Source organism: Stigmatopora nigra, chromosome 12 (assembly GCF_051989575.1).
Source record: "Stigmatopora nigra isolate UIUO_SnigA chromosome 12, RoL_Snig_1.1, whole genome shotgun sequence".
NCBI classification, from domain to species: Eukaryota; Metazoa; Chordata; class Actinopteri; order Syngnathiformes; family Syngnathidae; genus Stigmatopora; species Stigmatopora nigra.
The window spans coordinates 1,200,585-1,212,808 of record NC_135519.1 but is presented as its reverse complement, the minus strand read 5'-3'; the positions used below and the strand labels follow the sequence as shown (position 1 = coordinate 1,212,808).

Sequence of the window (12,224 nt, the reverse complement as noted above, 5' to 3'; positions counted from 1 at the left end):
GGGGCGGGGCGAGCGCGTTGTCTAAATGTTATTTGGCTAGATAGTCGGTCGGCCAAATAGTCATTCGGCTAATTCGACGTTCGGCCAGCTGGTCTTTCGGCCAGTTGGCTGTCGGCCAGATGTCAGTCGGCTAAATGTCTTTCGGCAAGTAGACCATGCGCCCCTAATAGCGTCCTTCTGCTTCAGGATGGTGCATATTGTTGAAAAACTTTCGGTTTGGCGAGCTAACTCCGTCACGCGTACACCACCCATGGAAGAAAATGCAATGCTGCATCCAGTGCTCGTACACATCCTTCGGCCGGGCAGATTAAAAAAAAGGCAGATACCAATTTGCATCAAATGTCCAAACATCTACGTTGATAATCGGTCAATCTATAATTTTAATTTAATGTGCGATCATTTGATTTATTTAATATCGCGACAGGCTTAATCAATAGCTTGCGTTTTAAACCCCACCTAAAACAAAAATGTCAAATTAGAGACCAAAATAGTTTGTGCCTATACCTCCCAGATTCAGCATCAACTTGCGCAAATATTTTCAAAAAAAATGTGAATTTGACCTTGCAAGGTGAATTAATATTAAGTCAATGGTGCAATGTGTTACAATGTGTTAGATCATTTTTGATTAACAGGAACGCAAAGACATTTATTTATGGCTAAAACAGGGCCTTGTGTTGTTTTTCAAGTATAATTAATTATGTCTTTTTTATTTTATAAATTGCACGTGAAATTGCCTTTAAATGCTTACCCAGGACATGTTGGCTAATTCTGAGGGAGATGTTGAAGCGCTGAGCATCAGTGAAGTGTTGTAGCAGAAATCGGTAAATCCTGAAACGTTTCTCACGGTGCTGAGGCCCTTTTAGGGAGAACCTAACCTTTTCTCTGGAAATATTGGAGAAATGAAAGAATGAAAAGACAAGCGTGAAGAGCGGAGACCGGTCAATTTATAAAGATTTTTTTTAAAGTAATAAACTAGAAGCTAATGTATTTTTCTTGACAGGTTGTCATCATAACACCACCTTTCAGTTTGAGGGAACTTGTTGTAGGCCTTGTGTCCATTGTACGAGTTGAAGTGGTAGATACACTCAATGAAATGTTGGCTAAACATTTCTGGAGTTTTCTGCAGCAATAAGTGGAGAAGGCAATATTCACACAGACTGTGAAAGAAAATTAACTGGTGTTATTTTCTTATTCTCAACTGGATGTCTCAGCTTATTCAATCATGCTCGGAACAAGGTACATTAAAATGTAATGGTCAAGTTATTTACTTTTATTGTATTACACATTGGCCTGCAATTAAGTATAAGCTTGGCCTTGCTATTAAAAAACGCTTTGCTCACCTCTAGCTATGTGCACATTATTATCATCATACTTACAACGAAGTATAAGCTTTGCTCTTGAAACCCTTGTTTAGTCTAAACAAAGAGGGCCAGGGCGCCTCGGAGTACCCGCATCTTAGCGAAGGTTGAGCACTCCACCGTCGTCATCTGCACAACATCACAGACGGTCCAAGAGGCTTCTTGACACTTCTGTCCTCATCGGTTTTCACTTTTATGAATTTGTTTACTCGGCTAAAGATCCAAGCCACATGCATGCACATACAGTAATCCCTCAATTATTGCGACTTCACTTATCGCAAATTCACTACTTTGCGATTTTTAAAAATGTATTATTACAAAAAAGAAAGTTTGCAGCCGGAAGACATGAAAATTGCGGCGAAAATGGCGGAAGTCAGGGTACCGCCCCCTAATCTGCACTGCAGTGACTGGTTCGGACTATACCAAGAAGGAATCAAAAGAAAAAAAAACTAAGTATAAATGCCTCTCTGAACACCCGGGTCGGTCTTTTCTGTTTCCTGCGTGTAGCGTTTAACATCGCATACGAAGAGTGAATTCCAGCTTTCTTTTTTTGGATTTTACGATTACAACTACACAACGAAAAATGGCTACCAAGCGTCCACGACCACCCAAGGCATTATCTGATGCAAAGAAAAAACGGATGATGACGGTTCCTGAAAAAGTGAATGCCCTCTCAGTCTGGGTCTCGGAATGCGGGGAGAAAAATATTCGTACCAACATCATCCAAACCAAGCCCAAAAACTTGTATGATAGCTTAGCTCCTGACGAAGAATGTGAGCCTCAGCCCAGCACCAATGGCGTGAGTGAGCCTCGTGACTTTTCAGCAAGCAAGGGTTGGTTTGAAAAATTCAGAAGGAAGCATGGTTTACACAGTGGTTCGCTCCACGGAGAAGCTTCATCTGCAGACCACGAAGCAGCAAAAGGAGGTTGGGGAAGTGTTTCCTAAAATAATTAGCGACAAAAGGTTATCTTTTGGAGCAAGTTTTTAACATTGACGAGATTGGCCTTTTCTGGAAGTGGATGCCTTCCCGCTCATTTTTATTCAAAGATGAACTTAAAGCGCCAGGTTACAAAGTTCAAAAGGATCGCCAGACACTTATCTTGTGTGGAAATGCCACTAGCTTCATGGTAAAGCCAGCCTTAATTTAAGTTTAAACGTCCCTACGCTTTGAAAAACAAGAACAGAACAATACTGCCTGTGTACTGGATGAGCAAAAGAAAAGCTTGGGTGACAAAAGATCTCCATTATGAGTGATTTCATTATTGCTTCATCCTGAACGTAAAGCTGGACCTCAACTAAAAGGGGCTGCCCTTCAAGGTCCTCCTCGTTGAGGCGTTTTTTAGCCATGTAAATGTAAAGGAGGGGAAGAAAATCATTTACCTGGCAATGGCTGGGACAGGATCAACCAACGTGACCATGAATCGGAAGAAAAGAGAACCCTTCCATTTCACAAATTCCTCCTGAAAAGACCAGTAAAAAAGATTGTGATCAGAAATAAGTAGCACAATAATTATCATTTTACAATCAAGCACCCAGAAAATGGTATCAGCAAAGGGAAAACAAGGTGTAGGAGGAGTTGGTTACATTGTCTCTCTGGTCAAGGCTGCCGTGCAGGAAGGAAGCCCTTGCTCCAAAAGCGGAACCTTAAGGCTCAACTGACGTTTGCTGCTGATCACATGGACAAAGATAATAATCGGACATAGGCTTTGTCATCATCATTGACTCGACAAAAGCCTAATTGTCAACATACCCAGAAACTGCGTATGACGAAATAGGTAGTGCTTCTCCACAAGGTCGCTGGTCGCCGTGAGAGTTAGAGTTTAATATCCAAGTACATTTGACAACCATAACCCCAACGGCGACCAACGGAGACCAAAGAGCGGCGACCAAACGTCCGAGCACCGGGGAGCCAGCGCTCAGTGTAATGGGGGAAGAGATGAGGACCAAGTCTAACAGTTTGTGGTCGGTTGGTTAAGAAGTTCTTTATTCAGCAGCAGATGGAAGAGGATATTCCAAGGTGGGAGAGTTTGTTGGTCAGAATGTCCAGTATTACAGTGTTGAAGGCTGAGCTATAATCAATGAAAAGCATCTTCACGTAATTCCCATGGTGCTCCCGGTGGCTCAGTGCTGTGTGTAGAGCAATGGCGATAGCATCCTCAGTGGACCTGTTTGCTTTATAAGCAAACTGGTGAGGGTCAACTGAGGGAGGGATTCCTGATATGGCGGGCGACCAACTTTTCAAAGTACTTCATGATCACAGGCATGAGTGCAACAGGCTTATAATCATTCAGGCTATATCAATGGTTCGTTTTTTTGGGACAGGGATAATGGTGGGAGATTTCAGGTAGGATGGAATGATGAATTTTTGCAGGGAACAATTGAACATTTTTGTGAAAACTCCAGCCAGCTGGTCAGCAAAGGCTTTGAGCACCTACCCAGGTACTCCGTCAGGGACAGCAGCCTTCCTGGTGTTCATAGACCGCATTACCAGTTTCACTCCCTGTTCCTGAAACTTCAGTGTATTGCTACAGAGTAGTGGTGGGGGTGTTGAGACTGGGTCTGATCTGTCAGTCTCAAAGCGGGCAAAGAAACGGTTCAGTTCCTCCGCTAGTGAGGCATCTGCGTTAACAGACATGTTATTGTTATTGGTAATATGTCGTATTCCCTGCCACATCTTCTTTGGGTCATTTCCTGTGAAGTGCTCCTCATTTTTCTTTGTGTCTGCTGCCTTGGGCTTTTTAATGCCTTTCTTCAGCTCTGCTCTGGCAGCGCTGTACTGTATCTTGTCCCTTGATCTGAAGGCGGTGTTATGGCATTTGATGAGTGCCAGTGTCTCCTTGGTCATGCAGGGTTTTTGGTTAGGAAATAACAGTATCCGTTTATTAACAGTGGTGTTGTCCATGCAGATTTTGATGTAGGAAAGCTGCAGCTGAGAAAGAGCTTCATCGGGCCATGTTTTTATTATCTATATTTGGGACCTTGTTAACCAATGTAACTTCGTTGCAATACAACTTAAGAAATAAAGGTAACATAGTAAGCATAATCGACCGGAGGCGGTCAATCAGGTTTTTTATTTTATACCGTAGTGACGCAGCTGTGGTTGCGGACAAAATTTCGACACCAGTCATCTAGTGATGTCTCCTAGTGACGTCAACCAGCCAAGCATGAATTTTGCATCAGAGACAGGACGCAGACACTTACAGAATCCTCCCTATCAACGACCTCCGGTCGAATAAAGCGTGAATACACACACAACTCAAAACTTGGGAGAAATAGGAGGGGAACGACTTTACACCATTGTAGCTGGATTATAATTAACTGACCATTGTGGTCCTTTGTCAATATTTTTTCCGCAAAAAAAAAAAAAAATTACCACACTTTTCATATCTTTATGAAAGTTCAAATAATATTCAATCATTCAGAACCTGTCTCTACCTACCTGTAGGAGGTTGGTCAACATGATAAGAGTCTGCTCCCTAATGACTGTTTCATTGTCTCCAAGACAAGCAGATAAGTTGGGGATGTAGTGTTCTACTATGTTCGTGTAACGAACACATAGATCACACATTATAACCACAAGATTGTTGCGCACAGTGACTTCTTTGCCAATCTCTAGCTCCCTGGCGAATACAGGAAGGTACTTCTGGACCAGTTCATCATTGTGCAGACACAGTTTAGCTAAATAAAGTGAGACAACATTAAAGAAAGAGTCACACCTCAGATTATTTGCAAATCAAGAATAGGGTACAAGAGTTTGCTTACCCAGGGTAATGACACCATGTGCTCTGACTTTGGTTGGCATTGCGGTTTCTTTGAACGGAGAGACGGGCAGTGAGGCTGGAAGCTCATCTTGACAATCTGTCAGTGATGAAGGCAGAGGCTCAAGTTTGCTTTTCAGAGAATCTAAAGACTGTTCTATTTTTAAACCCATGAATCAACTAATTTTACAATGCAAAATAGAGTTCCTTAATGAAGGCCATGCTTTATGCCAAAACAGTTTATGCTGCTGTGTGCAGGAAGAGTCTAAAATATTTTCATATAAATGTATTAGAAAGGGTTCAAAGTCAGCTTGTATTATGATTGTATCAAGTTGAAGTGAATACAAGGGTTGTAATGGCAACCCAGTCTAAACATTGATAATAATAAGAAAAAATGAACTAAGTACAAATAACGGTGATTAGGTTTTAGCTTTTGGCCATTAAATTCAACATATCTATTGTATACCTGGGAGTTTGTCTAAATGTGTGGTGAGGACAGACTCCAGAAGGAAAACCATTCTTTTAGTCACTCTAGAAGGACAGTTGAGCGATGCATTACCAAAGGTGTGAAGGTGTTTCACCTGAAAGACATCAATTCACAAGTATGTCTCAAAATTACCAAATTAATGACTAAACTACCAGTGCACCATTTGTTAATTACTGATAGGCTGTGATACCACTACTTACTAAATACATTTGTTCCAGAAGTGTTTTTGTAACTAGGTTTATTCATAAGTAGGGACGCATTTTAAACGTAGAAGCTTTAATTCGTTCCAACCCATTGAAAGATCAATACTATACACCCAAAATCCTTTTAAAAAAAGTGTCGCACTTTTGGAAGAAATTTGCGTAACAAAGGAAAAAAAGGAGAGGAAAATTATTCATTGAGACATTGAAATTAAGACGTAAGACACTTTCTGCCGCGCCCGCTCTGCCGCGCCCCCCTGCCACGCAATTTAGAGTAAGGTTAGATTAAACTCATTTTGGAGTGTCCGCATCGTAACCCAAGTTCATTTACATGTGTTCATGTTATGAAATGAGCGTGTTGCCGTTCAAAAAGCTACACCCCCCCAGTTTGTCTTCCTTTTCTCTCCATTCAAAATCCGTATATAATTTTAGTACTATTAAACACATTTTAGTAATATTAAACCAATAGTTTTGTGTTACCTTGTTAATAGAGGGCAAATTAGAAGAAATAAAACTTTTTTCCAATCAATATCCTGTTTTTCGTGTTTTTTTTTAGAGGGTTAGAACAAATTAATTTGTTCTTAGTTCATTTCAATGAGAAACATTTGGATTGAATAACTTTATTCATCCCGTATTAGGGAAATTTTGTTGTCGCAGTAGCAAGAGGGTAAGGATACAGTTCGACTTACGAACAAATTAAGCTCAAATCTCGAGGTACCACTGTATGTAGTTTCAAGCCACTGAGCAGTGATCTGAAATATTACTATAATACACACGCATGTGTTAAAAAAAAGATGCTATCACCATTAGTTCTTCATTGATATTCTGCATTCCATTTTCACTCAGGAAGACACCAGCTAGATATGCCTCGCATACTGACATTAGTTCACCGCAGTATTGATTCAAGAAAACCTAAATAGGAACAAAAGTTATGCAAAAAACATCTGTAGGTATCTCAATTCACATTGAAAAAATGGAAGCATCTCCCACCTGAGTTTGCTTGACATCGTCACTGCTACCAAATTGGCAAAGTGTATCTATAGCAGCACTTATAACCTCGAGAGACATCGTAAAGGATTTTAACCAACGTATAAGATCATCTGCATACAAACAGAACAATTGAGTAAGGCACAACAAAAAATAAAAGGAATTGTTACATGAACCGTCACTGTAAACCACTGGTTTCAAACCAATTCCACAATGGTCCTAGAGAGTCCGCGATTTTGTTCAGACGAATACATGCAGTTTGTACAATGAATTGAAGTAAAAAGCACATAAATGCAACCAATTGTGCAATTGGTTTTGACAGCAGTGATGTAAATGATCACCCACCAATAATCCTATCCTTTGTGTCTTCATTCAAGTGCATAGAAATATCTCCAATGACACGTATCATGTTACAACAGGTTGTCTCACACACATCTTTTGAACTAAGGCAGAAAAAAATAACAATCTGCAGTTTCACAATTCATAAAGACAGGGTAACAACAAATTTAGTAATTACACGTAGCCCACCTCACCTGACCAAGTTGTCCCAGGAATCCAAGATTTTTCCATAGGGAATTCGGGGTGATGCAGTTACTACCTTGGAAAGCATCAGCCAAGCTCCAGAACTATGATCCGCCTCAGTGTGTGAAATCAAGTTTGTTATAAATGTTGCATCAAATTTATTTTGTTTTGTCCAGATGGTGATGGCCTGGCTGAAATAGTTGCTAGAGCACAAAAGGTACAATTTGAAAGACATTAAAGCCAAACAATTTGTGATCAACCTATAATGGATTATCGGGGCGGATATTTGGACATATACATACACATACACATATATACACACGCACGCACGCACACACACACGCACGCACACATCGGCCAAACACTAAAAATAAAAAATAAAGACTAAATAAAAATTGAAGAGCAAAAAATGAAAAAATAACATTTCCACCCGTTATTTTTTTTTTTAAATGGGAACAACAACAGGCAATAAGTAGAATGTGATCATTCTGATGATGGAAAGACAAACCTAAGGTTCCGACACTCGTGACAGAGCAATTTCAGCAAATTCCAGGCCAGCCTCTGGCGAGTATCCAGATGGCGGCCTGCAGCATAAGGTTTGACCTGCTTGAGCAAGATGTTTTCTAGAGCCTCCAAAGCCTTTTCTTTGATTGAGCTCTCTGAATCCACCACAGCTGGAAGCATACCTTCCAGCCATGCCTTTAGCACAAGGCTACAATCTGATTTGACCTAGTTTTGGAAATCGACAGTCACACAACTACCTTATAGTGTAGCAAAATGATGCAAAGCTTTACATATACTGAATTTTTAAATGTCTGGAGAGTTGCTCAACTGGTAAGGTGAACTCACATTGAGTACCTCACCAAAACATTCAAGGGCTTTCTTCTTCACAGATATAGCTGGGTCTCTGCAGCGCTCTGAGAGCAGAGACACGTTTTCCCAGGTCATGGGGACCACACCATGCTTGAGAAAACTCACAAGAGCCTGCAAAGGGGAATGAAGACTGGAAATAAATCAATGATACCAAATAGGTCTAACAAATATGGCCTCAAAATAACATTTCAAATTTTTACTAAGGGCAGATTCCCTGTAAGGCAGTGGTCTCAAACCGGTCCTCAAAGGGCCGCAGTGGGTGCAGGTTTTCATTCCAACTCAACAAGGATACCTTTTGCAAGAGCAATCAGTTAATTAGTGTCAGGTGCTACTTATTTTAAAGACACCTGATTGGTTAAAATGTAGGCACTGCATCGGTTGGAACAAAAACCAGGACCCACTGCGGCCCTATGTGGAACCGGTTTGAGACCACTGCTGTAAGGTCACTGACATTTCACAGGTACAGTCATACCTCTACTTACTGATGCCTATAGATACATTTTTCAAGATACAAAACTTTTTATATGCAAATGAGTGCCTCGGAATACAAAAAAGATCCAAGTTACAAAATTCCCCAAAAGGTAAATGCATTTCTTATCCGTTATATTATTTTGAAAATATTGTAGCAGAGGGATTGATTCTCACTTCAGAACCTTGCTACTCTACTGGGCTCTCATGGGCTGTCACACAACAACCACTATCCATGTTTCCAGATGATCTCTTACATATCTGTCAACCTCGGCTAAATATAATGCGGTATATACACATAAGGCACACTTTCATTCATTCATTTATCCTCACTATAAAAGTCAAAAATATGATAAGTTGACGGCTTTCTGACGCGTCCGAGTCAAAGTGCGCATATCATGTCCTGTCCACCTCAGCTAAATGCTCCCCTTACTAACGATTGCAATCCACCTCATTACTACTTATTAAAAAAAACTTAATTGAACGCAGTACGTTTACACAAAGGGCACATATCTACTCACACAGGTCAGATGTAAAATTTTAAAATGTACTACAAAGTGGATGGCTTTCTAATGCCGTCGGGTCATAGGGTCTTATACTTTTCTCTCATTGTGTTTCTCACATCTTTCATACAAAATTGGGACACTGACCAATTTTAATTGGCTTAGTTTGTAGTTGTGTGCGGACCAGGGAACGAATCTGAGAATTTACCGTATTTTCACACTATAGGGCCCACTTAAAAGTAAAATGTTCTCCAAAATGAACAGGATGCCCAACCAGTCTTGTTTATGGGCTGAATTCAAAATTTTGTATGACCCTGTCCGCTTGACCGACTGGTTCTTTTTTGCCGACGCGCTACTTATTGCGATCAACCCAGCGGACGTTCACCCTAAAAATAGCCACCCGGCGTAATCCAGGCATTATGGTATATCCATTCAAAAACATCTCAGACGACTGACAAGGCAGTTAACTTCCGTGTGCTTTTAACCCTCCATACAAAGATGAGCAGGCAGCGTCGCACGAGTTACCTGACGATTTGGAATGGATTGTCGATGCCTGTGCCAAAATGCCAGCGAGCACTGTAGTTTTTTAGCTTTCGTCAAAGCTGAATCACTATTACGAAATGCCACGGCGACAACTCCGACTCTGACAATGAGATGGAACCCAGCATTGTTGGCGAACACACCCACTTAGCTGAACTGGCTGAACACAGAACATGAGGACTTTGACAGATTTGTAGATGTTTAAATACTTTGACTTATATTTTTGTGAATACAAATTACATCAATAAAACAAAATCAAACTCAGTGTGGCTCCTGTTGCCTTTTTTAAAACAGAATGCATGCTAACGTGTGTAATGCCAGCACAACCATAGCAGCGCGTCCTTTCAAACGAAGCGCCTTTTGTATTGACAAAAAACAGAATCCACCTGCAACTGGGACGTCGCCCTTTCAGGTGGAGCAATGCGTTCTATAGGTGTCTACTCACGAAATTTTCAAGTTACGAAAAAAGTACTGGAACCAATTAATTTCGTAAGTAGTAGGTACGACTGTATATATTTTGGGGATGTCCATGCATCGATCAGCCACCTGATGCTATTGTAGTGCCGTATTTATTCGGGTATAACGCGCACCCATAATTTGTGACTAAAATTTTGTATCAATTTTTTGTTTTGAATTTTCTCAGCTCATACCAAGCATTGCACCAGTACGGGTAACAAGCAAATGTTGAACACATGTCGCCATGACAAAACATATATTCACAACATATGGTATGGAAACCTGGTGAAACAAACTACTACCAATGGAATTTACAATTTTAAATCCTCAGTCTAATTCACCATCATAATATTTTAAAAATGTCAAAGTCTGATTGATCACCATCAGATTCACCAAACAATTGATCCTATTCTTCTTGATCCAGGATAGCGCTTCCTGGGCAGACTCGTTTCACTGGATAAACTTTTTTTAATTTCTACAACCCTATATTATCCTATAAACTTGCCTAGGCTATTTGGAGAGGTGTGGCTTTTGAAAAAGAAGGTAGATTTTCACCATCTGGTGGAAAAAGACAGGTTCTATTTCTCCCTTTATACATAACGGCTACGGAGAGGACTTTTTCACTGGCAAAGGGCGGGATTTGTGTATAATGCCCACCCGAACTTTGCTTCAGTTTTTTGCTACAAAGTTTTGCGCGTTATACACAAAAAAAAATACAGTACACTCGTCTTCGATGCAGGCAACCATGGGATCGATTCGCACTCGGTGTTGATATGATTGAGAGTACGTATGTTTGCCTCTCTCTGTGCCTTACAACTGACTGGCAAAGAGTCGAGGGTGCAGTCTGCCTTTCGTAGTCAGGTGGGATAGGCTCCAGCAACCCCCCGCAACCCTTATGACGATGCAAGTTACAGATGATAAATTAATGACCATGCACCCATCCTTCCTTGTCTGATTTTTTCCTTTTTGTATCAGGCCAATCATTAATTGAAGAATATTTGACTGTAATTTAGGAACAATGCAGTTGAGGAGAAATGGCCTTCAGCCTGTAATAAAATACAAGATTTCACCCATAAAATATATTTAGATTTTTTTTGCCCATTCCCCCACTTTTTTTGTCCAAAAGACATACAAATCTCAAAACAAGTTGTGTGATTAATGGTCTCGAACTGATTCAAAGAAAAAAAAATTAAAGTTGATTTATTGCCCAATCTTTATACAAATGAAGTTGGATATCGAGCATGGAATGATCAGCTCCAAATACCTGCAGTGCTGTTTTGCGAACAGTGGACTTGGAGTCTTGCACACGTCGCAAAAGAAGAGCCACATTCTCTCTCGCTGCATTGAAAACAGACATCTACATTACAATAAATCACATACAATCCATGAAAATAGTATTTGTCAGTCGCAATATATTAGATACATATTATTTTATGTAAATGGATTTTTGGCCCATATATTCAAGACTGTCAAAACGTGATTCATGAGATCAGTGATTCCCAATCAATTTGCTCTGGTACATCAGGTGTGTTAACCAGTGACACATATTTAAATGAAATAATGTACAATCAAGATGAAATGTCTAATATTTTCTTCATCAATCGAACACGATGCTAACGACAAATTGAAAAAAGAATGTCATTGCATGCCATTGCCATTAGACTTATAAATGTGAAATGTTAGCCTCAGTAAGGTTTGAGCATGGCATCAGAAGTACAAAACCGCTCTGGAAATAAAGTCAGTCTTTTCATATAAATATCACACTGCTGGCCTCTTCACAGACACACACACACACACAAACACACACCGAGTAGCCGGTGCAACAATATTATCAAGTGAATCCTAAATTTTAATTAAAAAATTGTTGACAAAGTCCTTTAAATTGAGGTTTAGACTAGCTATTCCCTTATTAAGTGCAGAACATCAGGACTTGACAGCATCTTTTATTACTCACCATCACAGACCAAGCTATCGGTGCTACCAACCTCCACAGTCCTGAAAGGCAAGGATTGGTAGGTATTCTGAGGTGGGTGGGAGCTACCTGGAACATTCAAACAATTCAATGTCAATT

At 40.3% G+C, this 12,224-nt stretch overlaps 1 protein-coding gene across 1 annotated transcript in view; it reads right to left on the bottom strand.

Moving 5' to 3' along the window:
* ncapd3 (non-SMC condensin II complex, subunit D3) overlaps positions 1-12,224 on the bottom strand; it is a 38,398-nt gene that overhangs the window by 18,024 nt on the left and 8,150 nt on the right. The window contains exons 14-27 of the mRNA XM_077729913.1: positions 12,108-12,194; positions 11,418-11,491; positions 8,163-8,297; positions 7,822-8,042; positions 7,325-7,516; positions 7,137-7,234; positions 6,795-6,904; positions 6,609-6,716; positions 5,584-5,698; positions 5,122-5,217; positions 4,799-5,037; positions 2,740-2,819; positions 1,020-1,157; positions 749-882 (exon numbers count right to left, since the gene is read on the bottom strand). Of these exons, the coding sequence (XP_077586039.1) occupies positions 749-882; positions 1,020-1,157; positions 2,740-2,819; positions 4,799-5,037; positions 5,122-5,217; positions 5,584-5,698; positions 6,609-6,716; positions 6,795-6,904; positions 7,137-7,234; positions 7,325-7,516; positions 7,822-8,042; positions 8,163-8,297; positions 11,418-11,491; positions 12,108-12,194 (1,827 nt within the window). The remainder of the gene's footprint in view (positions 1-748; positions 883-1,019; positions 1,158-2,739; positions 2,820-4,798; positions 5,038-5,121; positions 5,218-5,583; positions 5,699-6,608; positions 6,717-6,794; positions 6,905-7,136; positions 7,235-7,324; positions 7,517-7,821; positions 8,043-8,162; positions 8,298-11,417; positions 11,492-12,107; positions 12,195-12,224) is intronic.